Genomic DNA, 20,639 nt, shown 5'->3' on the forward strand with positions numbered 1-20,639 from the left:
GATTTCTGATCGATTTTCTGATCAATTTTCCATTCACTTCTATGAAGAATCAATCGGAAAATCAATCAAAAATCAGATCGGACATGTTGGAAATAATCGATCTGACAGTAAATCTGCCAGAAAATCACAGTGTATACCAGGCATTATTAACCACGAAAGGCATAACTGTGTTTACTTTTCAGTCCTAGTTCTAACAATAACAATAAGCACACAACGGTTCACACAGACATTTAATGACCTTAAAGAGAAACTCCAACCTAGAATTGAACTTTATCCCAATCAGTAGCTGATACCCCCTTTTACATGAGAAATATGATGCTTTTCACAAACAGACCATCAGGGGGCGCTGTATGACTGATTTTGTGCTGAAACCCCTCCCACAAGAAGCTCTGAGTACCGCGGTACTTTTGGCAGTTTGTTACAATGTAACAAGGCTCACAGACAGGAAATAGCTGTTTACAGCTGTCTCTGACAGCCAAAACAGCTAGGAGCAGCTACATAACCTGCCCACAGTAAAAATGTCACCATGTAATAAATGTCAGGATGTAAATCGGGGAGAGGAAAGATTTTACAATGGACAAACACTGACTAAATCATTTATACATAATTATTGTAAAAATTAAGCACTTTTTTTTTACTACATTTTCACTGGAGTTCCTCTTTAATAACCAGAGAATTGTTGTTAAAAAAAGCACAGTATATGCCTGCTGGAACCAAATAGCATTACTCAGATCTCAGGGTCTTCGTGTTTAGAGATAACCTGTCTGATCCATGCTAGGTATTTGCCAACTCTTGCATAGACACCTGGTGGGTGATGATATCCAAATGACACTATGCCCTCCTGAAACCCTCCACAGATAAGAGGCCCTCCAGAATCTCCCTGAAACACACAATAAGAAACAGCATCAGATTACATAACACTGAACCAACATTACGCATTTGAACAGACCTTATTACTGTTAATTTTATGGGAACTTCTTACTTTTTGACCCCCTCTAAAGTAAAACCCGGTCTTTAAAGAGACTCTGTAACAAATTGTTTATCTTTATTTCTTCTATGCTATAAGTTCCTATGCCTTTTCTAATGTGGTCTGGCTTACTGCAGCTTTTCCTAATTGCACAGTAGCTGTGTTATCTCTGTTATATGATCTAATCTTCTCTCTATAGTCGGCACAGTCAGGCTGAGGCAGTCAGACTGGAATGTGCAGGGCTGCTTGTGATTAGCTAGAAGCTGTACACACCCCCTGCAGGCTCTGTGTGACTAACACACTCTGCTTAGCTGAGCCTATTAGAAGCTGGTTAGTTTGTTTGTAAACACTGCCTAAAACTGGCAATTACAAGCCAGGTTTGCAGCAGAGAATGGCAGAAACAGCACAGAGGGGACCAGGAGCACATAATGAATAGAATGGTATGCTTTTTATTGTAAGAATTTCAGAGTACAGATTCTCTTTAATAAAAAGAGAAGAGTCTTGCACTGACCTCATTTTGATATGTACGCTAATAGCATGATTGTGCAAAGTGCCAATGAGAGAGAAATAGCAAAGTGCCAGTGAGAGAGATATAGCAACAACATGCCATGGATCTATTCTGGGGTTCCCTGGATGTCCCCCAGGCAGAGTCAGAGCTGTGGAGCCTCTATGGGGGCATGCTGGGAGCTGTGATGCATCAATGGGGGATATGCTGGGTGCTGTGATGCCTTTATGGGGGTATACAGGGAGCTGTGGTTATTCTATGGGGGTATGCTGAGTGCTGTGGTGCCTCTGTGGGGTCATGCTGGGTGATGTAGTGGCTTGGGGGGGGGGGCATGCAGGGAGCTGTGGTTCTTGTATGGTGGCATGCTGGGAGTTGTGGTGCCTCAATTGGAGGTCCATTAAAAATGGGAGGGGTTCTACTAGAAGGTCAGGGAATGCTATGGGGGACTGCCAGACAACCTAGCAGAAGCCCAGCATGCACAGCAGAAAGCCAAACCAGCCAGCACAAAAGCCAAGTAAGGGCTAGTTTACACTATAAGCACTTTGAGATTTTCTAAGCGCTAGCGTTTTTAAAAAGCGCTTTAAAAGTGCTTGTGCAATGAATTTCAATGTAAGTGTTCTCACATGAGCTTTCTTTCCAATCGCAAACGCGGGTTCTGCACTTTTATAGCAAAGTGCTATAAAAAAAATTTTGGATCATTAGTTGCTACCAATTGAGCTCTTTGACACAGATGGCCAAACATAATGCTTTTTGTACCATTCAGCCTTCAATCTGCTGGGCAACGAGCACCATCTTGTTGCAAGACCCAAACCCCTGCATTAGTAACTAAACATGTGTTAGCAGTTGATATGCAATACAATTAGTGAGCAGAAGAAAAATTATATCTGATGTTGAATCTAGTGGGCGACTGGCCCATTCGGATGTACATGAGGATGGATGCCAGCACACTGCCTAAGCTGAGCACTTTTGCAAGCAGCCAGTAGATCCACAAGAACAGCCAACAGACAGTGGATGCGCCACCAATCAGCTGCCCACATGAAAGAGGCCTAAAACAGTATTTGGAAGTATTCAGCTTCATATGAATAAGGGTTGGGCTACACCAAATCTAGCAAGGATGCACAGTGCATACACATGTATGAAAATGGCATTGCGCAAAAATCAGTGGAGTTGTGCGTAAGATGGAAAGCACTGTAAAGCGTTGTGGTGCAAGGTAGAAATTCCCATCTTGTGCATCCCTTTTGCTTTGCGCTGCACCGGATTCTGTGTAAATCAGCCCTTACGAGCTTACTCCATAATGTCCCTGAAAAAAAACGAAGATCTGAAACTGCTGGTTTGCAGCATACCTATAGCCTATTAATTTTACAAAAACATATCATCAGTATATACTCGAATACAAGTCGATCTGGTGTATAAGTCGAAACCAATATTCAACCCTCTTAAGCTGTTATGTTTTATTGACTTAAGTATAAGTCTACCTAGCAAAGTTAATGGCTGCACTTGTGGTCCTGGAGGGATTAATGACAGCACTGCATACAGTATTGCAGCCATTAACCCCTCCTGTCCCCTAAGTGCAGTCAACAACTCCTCCAGGCCCCCAAGTGCAGCCATTATTCACTACCCTTCCTGTAGCCCAGTATTCCCCCTCCCCATTTTATGCAGCCCAGTTTTTCCCCCTTTCCTTGTTAATTGTTGTGGCCAGCATTTTCAGACCTGTGTTTTCTTGGCATTTTCTTTCCTCAAAGTATCACTTACCACTGGATAAATTACTGCAAATGGAAATGTCACTAATAGTACACACATTACTCATTAGTGTGTTCACAGTTTCCCGTGACTCATGTATAAGCCAGCCCCTATACTTTTATGAAGTGAGTCAGACCTAAATTTCTAGACTGATACTTGAGTATATACAGTAACTTGCAGATAGCCATTTCAGGCGTTTGTATACTTCATCTGTGCTTTATTTAAACAATGATTTTATATTGAAAACCATGATAATTCTCATTGTTGTGTCATTCCATAAGCATGTTTGATCATTTTAACATCTTTTAAAATGTGAATGTAAGAAGGAAAGTTTCTCCATAATTATCAGTATGGTGAGACCTTAATTAGGCCAACCTGTAGAATTATATTCCACATACAAGTGATGATGAGACCTGCTTACACTCATCTCTCATCTGATAGATCTATAGAAAGTAGCACATTAAAGTGTACCTGTACAGAGTACTAAACTTCAGCAAATCTGGGTAAACTGATTATGAGAACAAACAGTTCACGAGAAAGTGACTTTCATGCCTTGTATGCTATTGCTTCCAGGCTCTCCAATACACTCATGTAAAAAATATGGCTTATCTAGGTCATTAAAAAATATGGCTTATCTGGCAAATTCTGTTGTTTCAAATGTGTGCAAATTAAAAACTAGAACCTCTGTGGTTATGTGTCAAGGAATTCCTCAGACAGCCAGTAGTTTGATTTGTTCCAAAATCAGATACAGTTTTCATATACAGTTGTTTTCAAAATTATTCAACCCCCAATGCTGTAGAGGGTTTTAGGGAATTTAGTGTAATTGTATAACAAGAAGGAACAGAGGCGCCAATAGAATAAAAACAATACTTAAAATCTTTAAAAATTGCTTGGGAGATAGTGGTGGACTTACCTCCTATAAGCAGACACAACAGCTGTGTATTTTAGACAAAAATATTTATTGGTACACTCCAAATTGCAACGCGTTTCGCAGGTTCACCCCCGCTTCATCAGGCAAAATATGACAGGAGTACACAACAGTGATATGTTCAGATTGCACCTGGCGCCAGGTGCAATCTGAACATATCGCTGTTGTGTACGCCGTTGCACGGGCGCGCACCCCGAACCGTCACCCGTCGCTGATGTCACCAGGCGATTGGCGCAGTCAATCGCCTGCCGACAGTCGCCACCGCAACTCCGCCGCAACTGTCACTAGTCCGCGTGAGTACGCGGACTAGCGCCAGCAACCTCCATTGAAGTCTACGGAGCTTCCGGCGGGGGGAGGAGGAACGTCGGCTCACGTGTGCTGGCAACAGGCCACAAATGCTGCCCGTGAGTATGGGCCATTATACTCAGCTCCTTCTAGACATTTACTGGTGTGTTTACAAACATGGTGAAGTCAAGAGAATGGTCCAGGAAGACAAGAGAAGTGGTAAATTCTCTTCACAGGAAGAGCAATGGCTATAAGAAGATTGCAAAGATGTTAAACATACTAAGAGACACCATAGGAAACATCATTCATAAATTCAAGGCAAAGGGCACTGTTGAAACGCTACCTGGTCGTGGCAGAAAGAAGATACTGACTTTGACTGCTGTGCTCTACCTGAAGCACAAAGTGGAGAAAAGTCCCTGTGTGACTGCTGAGGAACTGAGAAAAGATTTGTCAGATGCGGGTACTGAAGTTTCAGCTCAGACAATAAGGCGCACACTGCGTAATGAAGGCCTCCTGCCAGAACTCCCAGGCGCACCCCCTTGCTGTCTCCAAAAAATAAGAAGAGTCGACTGCAGTATGCCAAGTCATGTGGACAAACCACAAAAGTTTTGGGATAGTATTCTGTGAACTGATGAAACAAAATTAGAACTGTTTGGGCCCATGGATCAACGCTATGTTTGGAGAAGGAAGAACAAGGCCTATGAAGAAAAGAACACCTTGCCTACTGTGAAGCATGGCAGGGGGTCAATCATGCTTTGGGGCTGTTTTGCTTCTGCAGGTACAGGGAAGCTTCAGCATGTGCAAGGTACCATGAATTCTCTTCAGTACCAGGAGATATTGGCTGAAAATGTGATGCAGTTTGTCACAAACCTGAGGCTTGGGAGATGTTGGACCTTTCAACAGGACAATGATCCCAAGCATACCTCCACGTCCACTAGAGCATGGTTGCAGATTAAAGACTGGAACATTTTGGAGTAGCCATCGCAGTCACCAGACTTAAATCCGATTAAGAACCTCCGGTGGGACTTAAAGAAAGCAGTTGCAGTGCGCAAGCCTAAGAATGTGACTGAATTGGAGGCTTTTGCCCATGAAGAATGGGCTAAGATACCCGTAGATCGCTGCAAGACACTTGTGTCAAGCTATGCTTCACGTTTAAAAGTTGTTATAACTGGAAAAGGATATTGTACTAAGTACTAAGAATGAATGTCACTTGGGGGTTGAATAAAACTGATAATGATGTGAGCACAGAAAAAACATTTGTGGTTATTTCATTATAAATGTTATGTTATATTTGTCTGACTTACAAGTGCCTCTTTGATTTAATTGTAAACAAGATGACTGAAATGATCAAAATCAATGTCAAACTGGCCAAAACACTCAATTTCAGTGGGGCTTGAATAATTTTGAACACAACTGTAGGTTCAAAATTGCAGACCTTTTGCAGTGTTGAATGCCTATAATGCTGTGTATTCTTGGAAATTCAAGGAAATGTCTAGTATATTAAAAACAAAGGAGTTGGAGTCTGAAGATATATATACTGACGCCACAGCCTTTCTCATGGGTTTTATGAAATGCATGAGTCAATGTGTCATAGCTGACTGGACAAGCAGTCCTCCTAGGCAGGTGTTGTTAGGGCTGTTTTCCTGGGCAAACTATACAAAGTGCACAGGGAAAATAAATCTTGTACTATTGCTCTTAAAAGTTTGGTGTGATTGCAAAGTTCCATTCAGCTGTACGGAGTGCATTGCACTAATGGCAAGGCAGTACTGTCACAGACCGCAAGGCCGGTCTGCGGGCAGGTCAATAGATCAGAGTCAGAAATCCTCTCACACTGTCCTTCTTGCTCATCACGAAGTGAAAAACCTGACTTCGCAATTTGATGAACTGACTAGTGGAGGGAGCGTTCGGACGCCAAAGGATTCACCACACACATACAATTCAAAGATCTACCACCAAGCGGGTTACACAGCCCGCTACTGTAATTATGCTAATGCTTCGAGAACGCTCTGCTAACCCTTTGCAGTATGCAGGAATCTGGGTCAGCTCTGACTATCTGAACCGGATTCACGCATACGGGTTATAAATGTACACTTCTATTAAACACAGGGTAGCGGTTTCAGGAGAATGGGTACGATTGTGCATGTTCAGCAACAGGTCATAACCGCTAAACGATTTTTAAAACGTTTAATAACAAAAATGCATTACATACAGTTATATACACCAATTAACATATACACACAAAGCTTAAAAATAAACGGGATAAAATTAGAAAGTTCTTACTTAGTTACGGCTGAGCAGTCCATTTGGAGAATGAAGAAAAAGAGTCCAGTTTAAATGAGCATTAATTGTATCAAATGAGGCTACACATGCCTATTCTATCGCATTTGCTCTACGTAGGCTGAATAAAGCAGTTTCCCTACTGACTCCTGACATTTGGAAAATTGTAATTCGGTGGAATTACAGAACTGGCTTATGGGTATCCGAAAATGTAATTTTTGTCTTTCTGTGACAGACCTATTTTGAAATACAAATACATTAAAGTTTCCTTTGTTTGAGTCTATGAGTTTGGAGGGAATCTCTTATCTTACTGGTTGGATCTAGTTTCTGGGACATGAGCTGTGCAGCAAATGGCTCTGCCTAGGAGGTCGAGCCACGTGTGAATTTCCTTGCTGACCTCACAGGACATGTGGGGAAGTTACTGTACCCATGCTGCTGCACCCCTCCCAGATTTCCACCTCACAATCGACAACACAACCATTCTCCTTACCTCCCAGGCCCACTGTCTGGGTGTCACCTTGGACTCTGACCTCTCCTTCATCCCACACATCCAAAACATCACCAGAGCCTGCAATTTCCACCTCCGTAATGTCCATGTCCTCATCATCTCCCGCCTTGATTACTGTAACTCCCTCCTTTCTGGCCTCCCCCTGAAACGCACTGCCCCCCTTTAATCAGTGATGAACGCGGCTGCAAGACTCATCCATTCTTCGCACCGCTCTGCATCCACATCTCCCCTTTGTAAATCCCTGCACTGGCTCCCTATCCGTTTCAGGATAAGTTTCAAGATTCTATGCCTGGCGTATAAATCTGTGCACAAAACCTGCCCTACCTACATCTCGGAGCTTGTTCACAGGTATACACCAGGTCGCCCCCTCTGTTCCTCCAATGACCTTCGCCTCACCACCCCACGCATTTCACACTCCCATGCCTGCCTGCAGGATTTCTCAAGAGCTGCCCCCACCCTCTGGAATGCCCTTCCACCACCCATCAGACTTGCTCCCTCTTTCAACACATTCAAGCAAGCCCTCAAAACCCACCTCTTTATGATGGCCTACCCACCTCCTACCACACAGTGACTCTCTAAGGAATATTTAACATCCCCACCTACTGTTTCCACCCCTCCCTTTAGATTGTAAGCCTCTGGCAGGGTCCTCCACTCCCTAGTGTAATCTACAGGATCATGTGCTCCTGTCCTATGACAGCCTGTACTTGTATTACTGGGCCTACCTAACCAGCCCATATTGCATGATCATGTATTTTGTACAATTTGCATGTATAACTTTGTTCTATGTGTATAACCTTATGTCTGTCATCCTTGTATCATTGTATATATTTATTGTCCAGCGCTGCGTAATATGTTGGCGCTTTATAAATACAATAAATAATAATAATAATACTACTCTGTTTTTAAGAGAAGAGAGGGAAAAGAAAGACATTTGTTTTAATCCACACAGGACTGACAGTAATGGGCTGGACCATTACCCACTTCCCAACTGAGGGGTTTTACCCCCTGACCACCAGAGCAATTTTCACCTTTCAGCGCTCCTTCCATTCATTCGTCTATAATTTTATCATTACTTATCGCAATGAAATGAACTATATCTTGTTTTTTTCGCCACCAATTAGGCTTTCTTTAGGTGGGACATTATGCCAAGAATAATTTTATTCTAAATGTGTTTTAATGGGAAAATAGGAAAAAATGTGGGAAAAAAATTATTATTTTTCAGTTTTCGGCCTTTATAGTTTTTAAATAATGCATGCTACTGTAATTAAAACCCATTAAATGTATATACCTATTTATCCCGGTTATAAAACCATTTAAATTATGTCCCTATCACAATGTTTGCCACCAATATTTTAATTGGAAATAAAGGTGCATTTTTTTCAGTTTTGCGTCCATCCCTAATTACAAGCCCATAGTTTATAAAGTAACAGTGTTATACCCTCTTGACATAAATATTTAAAAAGTTCAGTCCCTAAGGTAACTATTTATGTATTTTTTTTAAATTGTAATTTTTTTTATTTTTTTTTTCAAATACTTTTATTTATACCAAAGTTTTTGTACAAAACAAGAGAAGAATAACCAACACACTGCCATATTAGAGCATAATCACAAACTCAAAGAATATCATCATGTAGTTATACAGTAAGAAAAATACATCATCTCCTATAGTTGTATTTAGACTCATAGGGTCCAGTGTCAACAATTTTGATTGCCAAGTCTATTCATATGATGTGAAGGCGGATGTATAAGCAGAGATAGAGTCTAGTAAAGTTGATGCTCAAGGATAGGATCGGTTCATACATTTTGATGCATATGTAAAGTCCATCGTCATAGCAGTGCATCAGGTTGAGATTGAATATGGATAGGAGAGAGAGAGACAGAACTATAGGGAAACTGTAGAAGGAAAAAAGAAAGAAGTAGAAAGAAAACACAAGTAAATAAGAAGACATTACGTGTGGGGTCTGTTCGCGGGATGTCCAACATCAGCAGAAATCGCGTGTGTGTATATTGCCAATCAACGCACATTAAGAGGGCACGGTAGAAGAGGGCTATCGCTTGGAAAGTTCAGGATCTCCCCATTAAAAGTTTGTATTCCTCGGATTCTCTATAATAATTCCAGAGTCTCCAGGTTTTATTGCATTGTTCAGTTCGATTTTGAAGGGTCATCAGTGTGTTCTCCATGTCACTAGTATGACACATTTCCTTATCTAGTTCCTGCAAGGTGGGTATAGTATGAGTGCCCCATTTGCGGATCACGAGCAGTTTGGCGGAGTTTAAGATGTGTTTTATTATAGAGTTTTTGCAGGCCTTTATGCTCCAATTATTGAAATGGAGCAGAAAAAATTCTGGTTTGAAGTGAACCTCTCTATCTGTCATCTTTCTAATTAGGTGTTCCACTTTCTTCCAAAAGGGGGCGATCAGGGGGCAGTCCCACAATAGATGTATTAAGGATCCTTCCAATGGACACCCTCTCCAGCAGTGGGGCTCTCTCTCTGGAAAGATAGTGTGCAATTTCTGAGGAGTAAGGTACCATTGCGATAAGATCTTAAAGTTAATTTCTTGTAATTTGACCGTAGTCGAGGACTTATGGGTGAGTATACACATCTTGGCTCTCTGAGCGTCAGTGAACGTGCACTGGAGATCTCTTTCCCATTTATTAAAATATGAAAGTGATCTAGGCGATTGACATATCAATAGGGAGTATATTGCAGACAAAGTTTTCCGAGTCGGGCCCTCTGAAGTGCAAAGCAATTCAAAAGCAGATTTGGATCTGGACAGGTTCGGAGAGATTCCCAATGCTCTGCAGAGAGAACGAAGCTGTGCAAGGCTCAGCCAGTCTAGAGCGGCGACACCAGTCTTAGCTCTTAATTCCTCGAGTGTGAGCCACCTCCCCTGACTCCAAAGATTATCTGTGAAAGTGATGCCAGCTAATTTCCATTTTCTAAAACAATTGTGATGACAGCCCAGTTCAAATTCTGGGTTATCAAACAATGGTACTCTGGGGGGGGGGGCCAAGGTGAGATGTCTTCTTTAAATCTGGTGATAGACAGCACTCTAAGTGTGTTATATGTCAGGTGTGAGTCTGTCCAGCTACGTCTTGGAGATGAGCGGGACCATGGTAGAGTAGTGGGGGGGTATTTGGACAGATAATGTTCTACCTCCACCCATTGTTTGGTATTGTAGTGTCTGTGCCACTCTACAATCCTAGTTAGGACTGCCGCATAGTAATATTTTTTGATATCTGGCGCGGCTAACCCTCCCAATTGTTTAGACCTGTGTAGGATGGATCTTTTGAGCCTGGGGGGCTTCCCTTTCCAGATAAACTTCCCAAATGCCGTCTGAGCAGATCGTAGGAAGGAATCTGGAACTTGAACTGGCAGAGTCTGGAATAAGTATAATAACCTGGGCATAATATTCATTTTTAAGATTGCAATTCTTCCCATCCACGAGAAGTGTGGGAAGTCCCATCTGGTCAAATCTGCTTTCAGGGTCTCAAGTATGGGCGGGAAGTTCAAATGAAAGACATCTTTTATATTTGGTGTAATTTTCGTACCCAGGTAGTTGATATAGGAGGGAGACCAGCGGAAGGGGAACTGTTTTGCCAGGTGGGTCTGTAAATCATGTGGCAGAGAGATATTCAGAGCCTCGCATTTATCATAGTTGACTTTAAATAGGCTAAGATCTCCAAAATTTTTGAATTCAGACAGTAGGTTAGGTAGGGTGATCATGGGGTTCGTGATATAGAAAAGCAGGTCATCTGCATATGCGGCTATTTTTTGTGTTTTAGCAGTGACTGGTATGCCTTTTATATCTGGGTTTCTCCTGATATGGCACAGTAGTGGTTCAAGTGACAGCGCAAAAATGAGGGGGGAGAGGGGGCATCCCTGTCGGGTGCCATTTGATATACTAAAAGAATCAGAAAGGACCCCATTGGCCCTCACCCGTGCCGATGGTTTAGAGTAAAGGGCAGATATGCCCCGTAGCATCCCAGGACCCAATCCTATATAGCCAAGGACCTCATTTATCCACATCCAATCTACCCGGTCGAAGGCCTTCTCCGCGTCTGTAGATAAAAGCATGCATGGAATATCCCTCGACCGGGCATACTGGACAAGATCTAGTGTTCGTATGGTGTTGTCTCGACCCTCTCTGTCAGGGATGAACCCCACTTGGTCCCATTCTATAACTTTTCCTATCAGGGGCGCAATTCTGTTAGATAATATTTTTGCAAAAATTTTCAAATCGAGGTTAAGCAGAGATATGGGTCTGTAACTTGGGCATGCGTTAGGGTCCTTGCCAGGCTTATGAATCACTGATATGTGTGATTCCAATGTTTGGGGAGTGAAAGAAGCTATTTTATCAGGGTCTAGGATATCATTGAACATTTTGCATAGGTGTGGGAGGAGCGTCTGCTTATATTTTTTGTAGTATTCGATGGGTAGACCATCTGGGCCTGGCGCCTTGCCTGGTTTGATTTGCGCTATCACTGCAAGCACCTCCGTCTCAGTGAACTGTTCCTCTAGTGTTTCCGCTGCCTCAGGAGGGAGGCGAGGCATTCCAGACTCTGCCAGGTATCTCTCTATTTTATCTTTCAGCATTTGTATTTTGTCTGTGGAATTGTGCTTAAGGTTATATAGTGCTGAGTAAAAATCCTTAAATGAGTTAGCAATAGACTCGCTGCGTATGTGTCTTTTTTTTTGGGCGTCTATGATTTGGGGAATGTAGTTCCTTTGTTGTTGTTGGCGCAGAGCCCTGGCTAGCAGGCGACCGGATTTATTGCCATGTGTGTAGAATAAGCTTTGACATCTATGTGCGGCAAGTCGAGCTCTGTCACTCAGAATTTTTGTTAATGTCTCTCTGGCTTCTTTGAGTCTGTCTAAGTCAGTTTGGTTGAGGGACCTTTTATGTTTGAGTTCCAGCGCATGTATCTCCATGGATAGATCTATCAATCTTTGCTCCCTCTCTCGTTTTAGTCTTGCACCTAACTGTATAAGGTAGCCTCTGAGTACGCACTTGTGTGCCTCCCAAAGTACAGTTGAGGGCATGTCATCACTGGCGTTATCTGTGAAATACCTATCAATTTCTCTATTGATCCCAGAGGACACTTCAGTATCCTCTAGCATTGAGGTGTTGAATTTCCAGTTAAAGGGGCGCTGCTTACGCGGTTTACAGTTTAACGAGAGAGAGACGGGTGCGTGGTCAGAATATGTCATTATTCCTATGTCTGAGTTGGGTGAGTCTGAAAGAAGGTTGTGGGATATAAGAATGTAATCGAGTCTAGTATATATTGCATGTACAGAGGAAAAAAAGGTGTAATCCCTGGTTGCTGGGTTGAGTAATCTCCACACATCAACCAGTTGTCGATCATGCATAGCCTTTTTAAGCTTGTTGAGTCTGCTGTAGGGGATGGAGGATTTGCCGTGTGAGGTGTCTTGGGCTGGGTTTAGAGGGATGTTCAGGTCTCCTCCAATGATAACGCTGCCCTCAGCAAAAGTATCTAGGGCTGCGAAAAAGCGGAGCAGGAAGGGGATCTGGTCCATGTTGGGAGCATAAACCGAGCACAGTGTGTATCTGATTTCAGCAATCTTACACTTCAATATTATAAATCTGCCAAGATCATCTGTTTTAGTCTGTATTTCACTAATGGGAAGGTCTTTGTGCAATAAAATTGCTGTGCCCTTGGTTTTGGAGTCAGGGGAGTTACTCACATATAACAATTGGAAGTGTTTGTCTTTTAATCTTGGAGGGTTAGGCCCTTTAAAGTGGGTTTCTTGAATTAGTACAATATTTGCTCGTTTTTTGTGCATATCATGTAATAGCATAGACCTCTTCTCTGGAATATTAAGCCCTCTAGCGTTGATTGACACCACTTTCAGGGACACTATTGATTGGAATGAAGTAGCACATATGTCAGACACCCGCGACAGACCCCAACACTCAACATAAACATTACGAACAAAAACATAGGCGTGTAACTGTCACGCCGATAAACAGACGTTACCATGGAGTGGTATCTAGCCCGGAGGACTATCCTATGTGGGTACGAAATAACCATTTTCGCACAGAGAGTCCAGGGCTCCTCACCCCTTTGGTTATTAAAGAACGAACAGTGTTTCACCCTGTATCAAGGGGGGAATGAGTACGTATCTTTTGGTGGTGGCCCCCCCATCGCTACTGGCAAGCACTAGACAAACCAGATTTGGCTGATGTGTGTTTCTCTAGACAGTGGCTTCAGTTAGCCTACATCATACTCTGGACGGTATAGCAATCGTTATAGGAATGATAATAAGGTTAAGAGGTAAGCCTATTGGGCCTAGGCCACAATATTTTGATGGCTCTCTATACCCCAGTATGTGGGCTCTCTCTAGTGGTGGCTGTAAATATTATGCTGCTGATATCAATTGCAGTTCTTATTGTATTGGACAAAGCGTAAAGTAGGTCTCTCATGCTATTTGGATGGGCGTGTGATGAGGGGTGAGAGTCATTACTGACCACAGCGCTATAATACTCGACTAGGCTTCCCCGTACCCGGGATAGTGGTATGCACAAGTTTTGTACAGGCATAGAAGGGTTTACGTTAAATTCCTGCCAATAAAGATAGGTCTATTCCACACAGTGGAGGTAATAATTCCCTCACAGAGGGAGATGATATAGATTTAGTCGTGAGAGGGTCTCACCACATGTCACGGCGGGGGAAGGGAGGTAGCGAATAAATGCAGGGGTTGTACTGTTTACCCCGTAGCGACATCTGCAAGAGTCTGCACCAGCTGATAGCAACCGGTGTGTGTTACGTGATAGCTAGCGGGTGTGCATGTGTATATTAGGCTTCAGAACCGTGATTGGAGGGTACCCTCCGTAGTAGTGTAGTCCTGGCGGGAAAGCATTTACGGATAACATGTAAACTTCTCATATAAGCTATCAGTGGTGTTCTATTCTATATTGGTGCGTATACCAGGCATAAATGATCCCTTGTCTTCTGCATAGGGTATAAGCTGAGTTCTAGGCCATCAGTATGGGCTGGTCCCACATAGTGGGAAGCACATGAATTATCTATAACCCTCTCACAGAGAATAATATTTTTGTTCTTATGAGTCTTTACCGGTACAAGAATCAGTTCACATGTGTTTCACTCTCACCAGGAGTTTCCTCATATAATATTAGCGGAGGAGGGAGGAGGGGGGGGGGGGGGTGGAAAGGAAAAGGGCACGGGTGGGGAAGGGGGGAGGGGTCGTATGGGGGGGGGAAGAGGGGGGAGAAGGGAGATTACATATAAGTGACACTGTTTATCTAGTAAAACCGATTAGGACACTTGTCATAATACAGAACCTTTGCAGACATTGGTATGGCATATCAGGGGTACTTCAAGAGTATCTATGGTATATTATGGATCCAAAAGATGGCAATAACCTATATAAACAGACATTATGCAGTTAACATACGTCATCTAGCGAGGAGAAGAAAAAGATTTACCACGCGGTACACAGCTCCCATATCGTAGAGATATACCCATTCATGGAGTGTCCTCTATTCAGTATTAAAGATAGGCCTATTGTTTCCCGCAGTCTTGTAACAGGCCACCAAGTGAGAGAGAGTCTCCACGTGTCTTATATCAGCTCTTGTAATAGTAGTAGGGTGTAGGGGATCTAGTGCCTCCAGTATGTTATCCCATATCTAATCGTTACTTATCTGGTGTAGAGGATATGGTCTCCAGAGCAATCGGGAGGGCCACAAGCCGGCGAGAAGAGTTCACTGCTAGTTGCGAGGCTGTCTCCGCTGTTTAGGCCGTTGGGGTAGGCCGGCGGAAATTGCCTCTGGCTTCCACTCAGGTACCTCAACCGTCGGTAGGCCCAATGTACGGAAAAGTTCCGGAAGATCCGTCGGTGACTTGATGGTGAATGATTTGTCTCCTTTTGTTGCGGTGAGCTGGAAGGGGAATCCCCACCGATAGGTGACCTCTTTATCTCGCAACATCTTGATTAAGGGCTGAAGCGCACGGCGTTGTATCAAGGTACTGGGCGCTAAATCTTGAAAAAGTAAAAGTGTCGATCCCTCGTGCTCAATAGATTCTAATTGGCGGGCCGCTCTCATAATGGCGTCCTTGACCGCGAAGTGGTGGATGCGACATATAACGTCCCGTGGGGGTTCATCTACTACTGGTTTGGGCTTCAGGGCCCGATGAGCCCGGTCTATTTTCAGCGGGTCGTCAGCAGGTCTCTGGAGGATGCCGTTAAAGATGGCCGCTAAAGTAGGCTCAAGGCGCTGCGGGGGGACCGACTCCGGCAGGCCCCGGAGCCTGATGTTATTTCGGCGGCTCCTATTTTGGAGGTCTTCCATGCCCGTCCTGAGCGCGGTGTTCAGCGCGTGCTGTTGTAGGTTAGCCTCCTTTAGTTTCCCCACCTCGGCTTGAAGCAGTCCCATGTCTCGTTCCAAGGCTGTGAGCCGTTCATCGTGGACTACGAGATCTTCCTGGATGACTCTTATTTCCTCTCGTGTAGCAGAGGCAATTTTGTCCGCCAGATCAGATAAGTCCTCTTTTGTGGGTAGATTATGTAAGTAGTCCCATATCTCCTTCAGAGATTTAGAGATCATAGCGGCCGAGTCATCGTCTTTAGCGGGCATGTCTTTAGGCGGAGAGCTGGCAGCCATCTTGGTCAGCGTCTGTTGGGAGGCCCGCGGGATTGTTTTCTCGCTAGAGGTTCGGCGATGCGACTTGCCAGTTTGTTTAGCTTGTCTCTTACTTCTCCGTGATCCACTGGCCATCCCCTTATGGTCTTTTCGGAGGGTGAAACACTTCAAATAATCATATATTACGGTTGCGGGTGAGGAGCTCTGAGTAGAAGCGTCTCTACGCGGCCATGGCTGACTCCGCCCCCTTTTTTATTTTTTTTAATTACAAAAAAAATAAATTGGGGAGTGTGGGAGGTAAGGAGTTTATTTGTGTGTAAAAAATGCTTAGGGTGTAGCTTTACTATTTGGCCACAAGATGGCAACAGTAACTTTTTGTTTCATGCAATCTGCAAGCGTCCTTCCGGACGCTTGCAGGAAGTAGAAAGAGGCTGGGAGTTTGTTATTGCTCACAATGATCGCGCTGCTCAGCCGAGCGGCAGCGGATCATTGCGGGGCTTAGATCAACGAACGGGAATGGATTTTCCCGTTCGTTGATCTCTGGGCAAGCGGGCGGCGGCGTGTTTACTAGCGGCGGGCGGCGTGTTTACGAGCGGAAGCGCGGGCAGCGGCGGGAGTGCGCAAAGTACGGATTTCCTCATCCCTGGGGGTTAAAGGATGGAAAAAGGGACGGAGAAATCCGTACGGGCGGGGGTAAAGTGGTTAAGCAAGTCGTTGGCGATTGCGCACGACTTTCCGTAATGTTCGTCACAAGTACCATGATTTAAACCAGGGATGTCGAACTCCAGCCCTCGAAGGCCGTATCCATGCCCGTGTTTAGAATGGACTGAGAATTGGGGAAATGTGTTCTGCTTGATGAACCACACCTTTCCTGATTCAGTACCATGAATTTATTTGAGCTGTTCTAAAAATGTGTGAGGACTTCGGCCCCCGAGGACTGGAGTATGACATTTCTGATTCAAACTATTTAAAAAGTGTCCTTAGATCAGAAAGTCGCATGTGCTCCAAAAATTAGACCGAGTTACATACACTTCTCTTAAAGGAAACCTTAACTGTGAAGGAAAAATAAGTTGAACTCACCTGGGGCTTCCCCAAGCCCCCTGCAGCCGTCTTGTGCCCTCACAGCTCCTTGAGTGTCTTCCGGTCCCCCGCCGCTGCTTAGTTTAGTTTTTGGCCGACTAACAGTCGCCCCCGGCAACACGTCCTCTTCTTCGCCTTCCCCGCCGTCAAGTACTTCATGTGCTGGCGCAAGCATACTGTGCCCGAAACTAAGTCATGGTGTGGGACCGAAGGTAACTCAAGGAGCTGCGAGGGCACAGGATGGCTGTGGGGGGCTTGGGGAAGGCCCAAAACTTTTTCCTTCACAGTTAAGGTTCACTTTAATGTTTTTACTGATCAGTGAGTTATGTAAGCATTTTCCAGTACCTGACTAGAGTCTGTCATTTTGTCGCTGCTCCCGGCACAGATCATCCCATCGCTCAACTCAGGATAATAACGTTTACAGAGTCTACGGCTCACAGTGGTCACATTGGTTTCAAATAACTTGTCAGTGGTATGTATCTTGTCAATCAGCCCCCAACCAGCAATGCTGCAATGAATATTCTGTGGAAGATCTCTGGTACTGGTCGGAAGAGCAATTGGCTGAACATAACGATTTAGCTCTGCTTTGGATGTGAGCTAGGGGAAAAGGAAATTAAAATATTAGTGAAATCACAATCAGCACGACTTACAAAACATTAAATGGTGCCCAGTTGAAACTAATTTATTTTTTCTCTGGATACATCATGACCTAGATGAATGCACGCCTCCACATAAACCCTACTTAGTTCTGCTGCTTAAAGGACAACTGAAGTGAGAAGAATATGGAGGCTGCCATATTTATTTCCTATTAAACAATACCATCTGCCTGGCAACCCTGATGGTCTATTTGGTTGCAGTAGTGGCTGAATAACACTAGAAACATGCATCCAGCTAATCTTGTCAGCTCTGACAAAAATGTCAGAAACACCTGATCTGCATTGTCCAGGGTCTATGGCTAAAAGTATCAGCAGGATAGCCAGGCAACTGGTATTGCTTAAAAGGGAATAAATATGGCAACCTCAATATCCCTCTTGTTACAGTTGTCCTTTAAAGTGTACCTGAGATGTTTAAAATGAGTGCATTTATACTTACCTGGGGCTTCCTCCAGCCCCATGAGGTGCGTGGGCTCCCTCCCTGTCCTCTATGGCTGCTTCATTCTTTCCTTATCAGTGCTGGTAATCTGGCCAGTCACGGGCAGTTGGACTCTACTGTATATGTGCGGCCAGGCCGCCCACGCTCCCCATCTACATTCTGCACCTGCATACATCAGTGTAAATGTCCCTTATCTAAAAATATTGGATATTACTAAAAAAAATTGTAAATATATCGGTAGTTAAAAACCTTCCACAATGGATCACATTAAAACATTGAAAAGAAGAAAAAAGTCCTGATTTACTAAGGTGGCATTTACTAAGCCTAGACTGGACTTTTCAGGAAAATGTGATAAAAGCTTGGAACCCTCACCTGGATTATATCAGAACATAGCGATTAGTTAGCGAACTTGTGCTCTACTGTTTATGCTGGGCAGTAACTTGTTACCGTTACCGCTCCGCCTACACAAACAGTAGCCACGTGTCTCCCTGCATGTCAGCTGATCAACTGAAACGCCGAGCTCTGATTGGTCAGACCTTGTATTTGAACCTGGTGAGCGCTCCAGTCTGTGCCCGTGATAGCCTATGCTGGGCTTGTTGCTGAGATTGCGCTCACACCAAGTGCTTGTCTTGCTGCCGACTGTTGTCTGTCTCCTGACTAAGCTTCTTCCAGATTGCCTTACCATTACCGACCCGGCTTGAACCTGACTACGCTTCTCTATTGGATAGCTTGTTAAAGGATTCGCATGAACACTGCCTGGACTGACTTTGGCTTGATTGATCACGCATTTGTCTAGTGATTATACTTCAGCCATTACCTACTATCATCTGGATTGCCTCAACCTATAGGCCTCAGGTGACTATTCAGTATACTGTGTTTGCATTGCTCATTGCTGTGTTTGGTGATTGCTGTCTGCCCGGTTGTATGTTACATTTGCCTGCAGGGTATTGTAGTTTGTATTAGGAAGGAGTTTCTGCAGGCGTTAGGGCTGGGCTATAAGATCAGTCATATGGGCATACAGCCTGACTCATAGCAGGTGACCAGGCAAACCTGACAGTATCATGGGCCAGATATCCCCTAAACAATGCGGTGTTATCTCTGCTGCTGCTTGGGAGGTCTGTCCCATTCACTTACATATACTCCGCATGCCTATCGCTACATCCATGGGAGCGGTAATCCCCGTCCACATACCGCCTGCGTTAGTTTTTATGAATTTACATTTTGTTACATCTCCGCATGGAATCACCGCATAATGCGGTAATTTATCGCTCTGCTCGGGAAAGTCCGCTTCGCATGCGGAAACAGCCTTTATGAATACACATTTTGCTTGGTGGTCGGTAAAGTCGGCTGTTTTTAGCATTTCCGCATGCGGGAACGCTTTATGAATGATAGCCATAGTCCAATCATGTCCACGCAGACCTAAGAGTTTGGGAAACTACCATGCTTAACTAAGGTGGAGGGGACACAGTTACGCAGGCAAGGTATCTCTCCAGAAAATTATTTGGTCCTGCTACCTGTGTCCATTGCATATGGTAGAAATGTCTCCAATTGTAAAGCTCTGGTTGATTGTGGTACGGTGGGCAACTTTATGGATGTATCTGTTGCTAAGAAGTTATTCATTCAGACTACTGCAGGTTCTGAATTGATACACGTTACTGCTGTTGATGATTCTATCTTACAGCAAGGTCCTGTGTTAACTACTGAAGTTACCCTACAAGTTGGGGCATGCCTTTGAAAACCATGAAATGTTATTGTTTAAAATTGCCTTCTTTTCTTATAGTTCTTGGGTTGCCATGGTTGAGAAGGCATAACCCAGTGCCTGATTGGCAGACTGGTCAGCTGACTACTTGGTCTGCACAATGCAAGGATGAGTGCTTGCAAAAGGTTGTGTTAAGTTGTACGAGACTCATTGAACAAAGATTACCTCAGACTTATCAGGAATTTGCTGCTCCTTCACCCTTTAACCACTTGAGGACCGCAGTGTAAAACCCCCTAGTGACCAGGCCATTTTTTAGTTAAATAGGCCACTGCAGCTTTAAGGCCAAGCTGCAGGGCCGTACAACTCAGCACACAAGTGACCCCCCCCCCTTTTCTCCCCACCAACAGAGCTCTCTGTTGGTGAGGTCTGATCCCCCCCCCCCCCCCCCCCGTGTCACGCGGCTGTCCCCAGTACAACGCTGCTGCGGATCACAGCGCTGTACAAAGTAATTAGATGGCGGTTTCGCCGTCTAAGTCTCCCCAAGCGGCGGGGCGGAGCTCCGTCCCCCGAGCAGGAGATGCACGCGCAGCCTGCGTGCGATCTCCTGCTAGCCCCATAGACAGCCGTTCATGCCAATCAGCGTGGAGTGGTCCTTGAGCTGCCGCACTGGTCACGCCAATTGGCGTGGAGCAGTCGGCAAGTAGTTAAAAAGGATGTAGAACAAGTTAATGAAGTTGGATTGGAGTGTTTGGAGTACACTCCTAGGGGTAGGGGTACTGTAAGGAGTCAGCAGGCCGCCGCCAACGGCCCTGCCACTGACTCACAGTTGTTGCCGTCCCTGCCGCTGACTCACATGCATGCAGGACGGCAGGCGGAGGATGCGTCTCAATGCGCGCTGGTGAACCTGGTGAGCGCTCCAGTCTGTGCCCGTGA

General features: G+C 44.5%; 1 protein-coding gene across 1 annotated transcript in view; it reads right to left on the bottom strand.

Moving 5' to 3' along the window:
* Positions 1 to 213: 213 nt before the first annotated feature.
* LOC137512870 (mast cell protease 1A-like) overlaps positions 214 to 20,639 on the bottom strand; it is a 54,678-nt gene continuing 34,252 nt past the window's right edge. The window contains exons 4-5 of the mRNA XM_068234090.1: positions 17,261 to 17,512; positions 214 to 880 (exon numbers count right to left, since the gene is read on the bottom strand). Of these exons, the coding sequence (XP_068090191.1) occupies positions 728 to 880; positions 17,261 to 17,512 (405 nt within the window). The 3' untranslated portion in view covers positions 214 to 727. The remainder of the gene's footprint in view (positions 881 to 17,260; positions 17,513 to 20,639) is intronic.

Source organism: Hyperolius riggenbachi, chromosome 1, assembly GCF_040937935.1.
Source record: "Hyperolius riggenbachi isolate aHypRig1 chromosome 1, aHypRig1.pri, whole genome shotgun sequence".
Taxonomy (NCBI): domain Eukaryota; kingdom Metazoa; phylum Chordata; class Amphibia; order Anura; family Hyperoliidae; genus Hyperolius; species Hyperolius riggenbachi.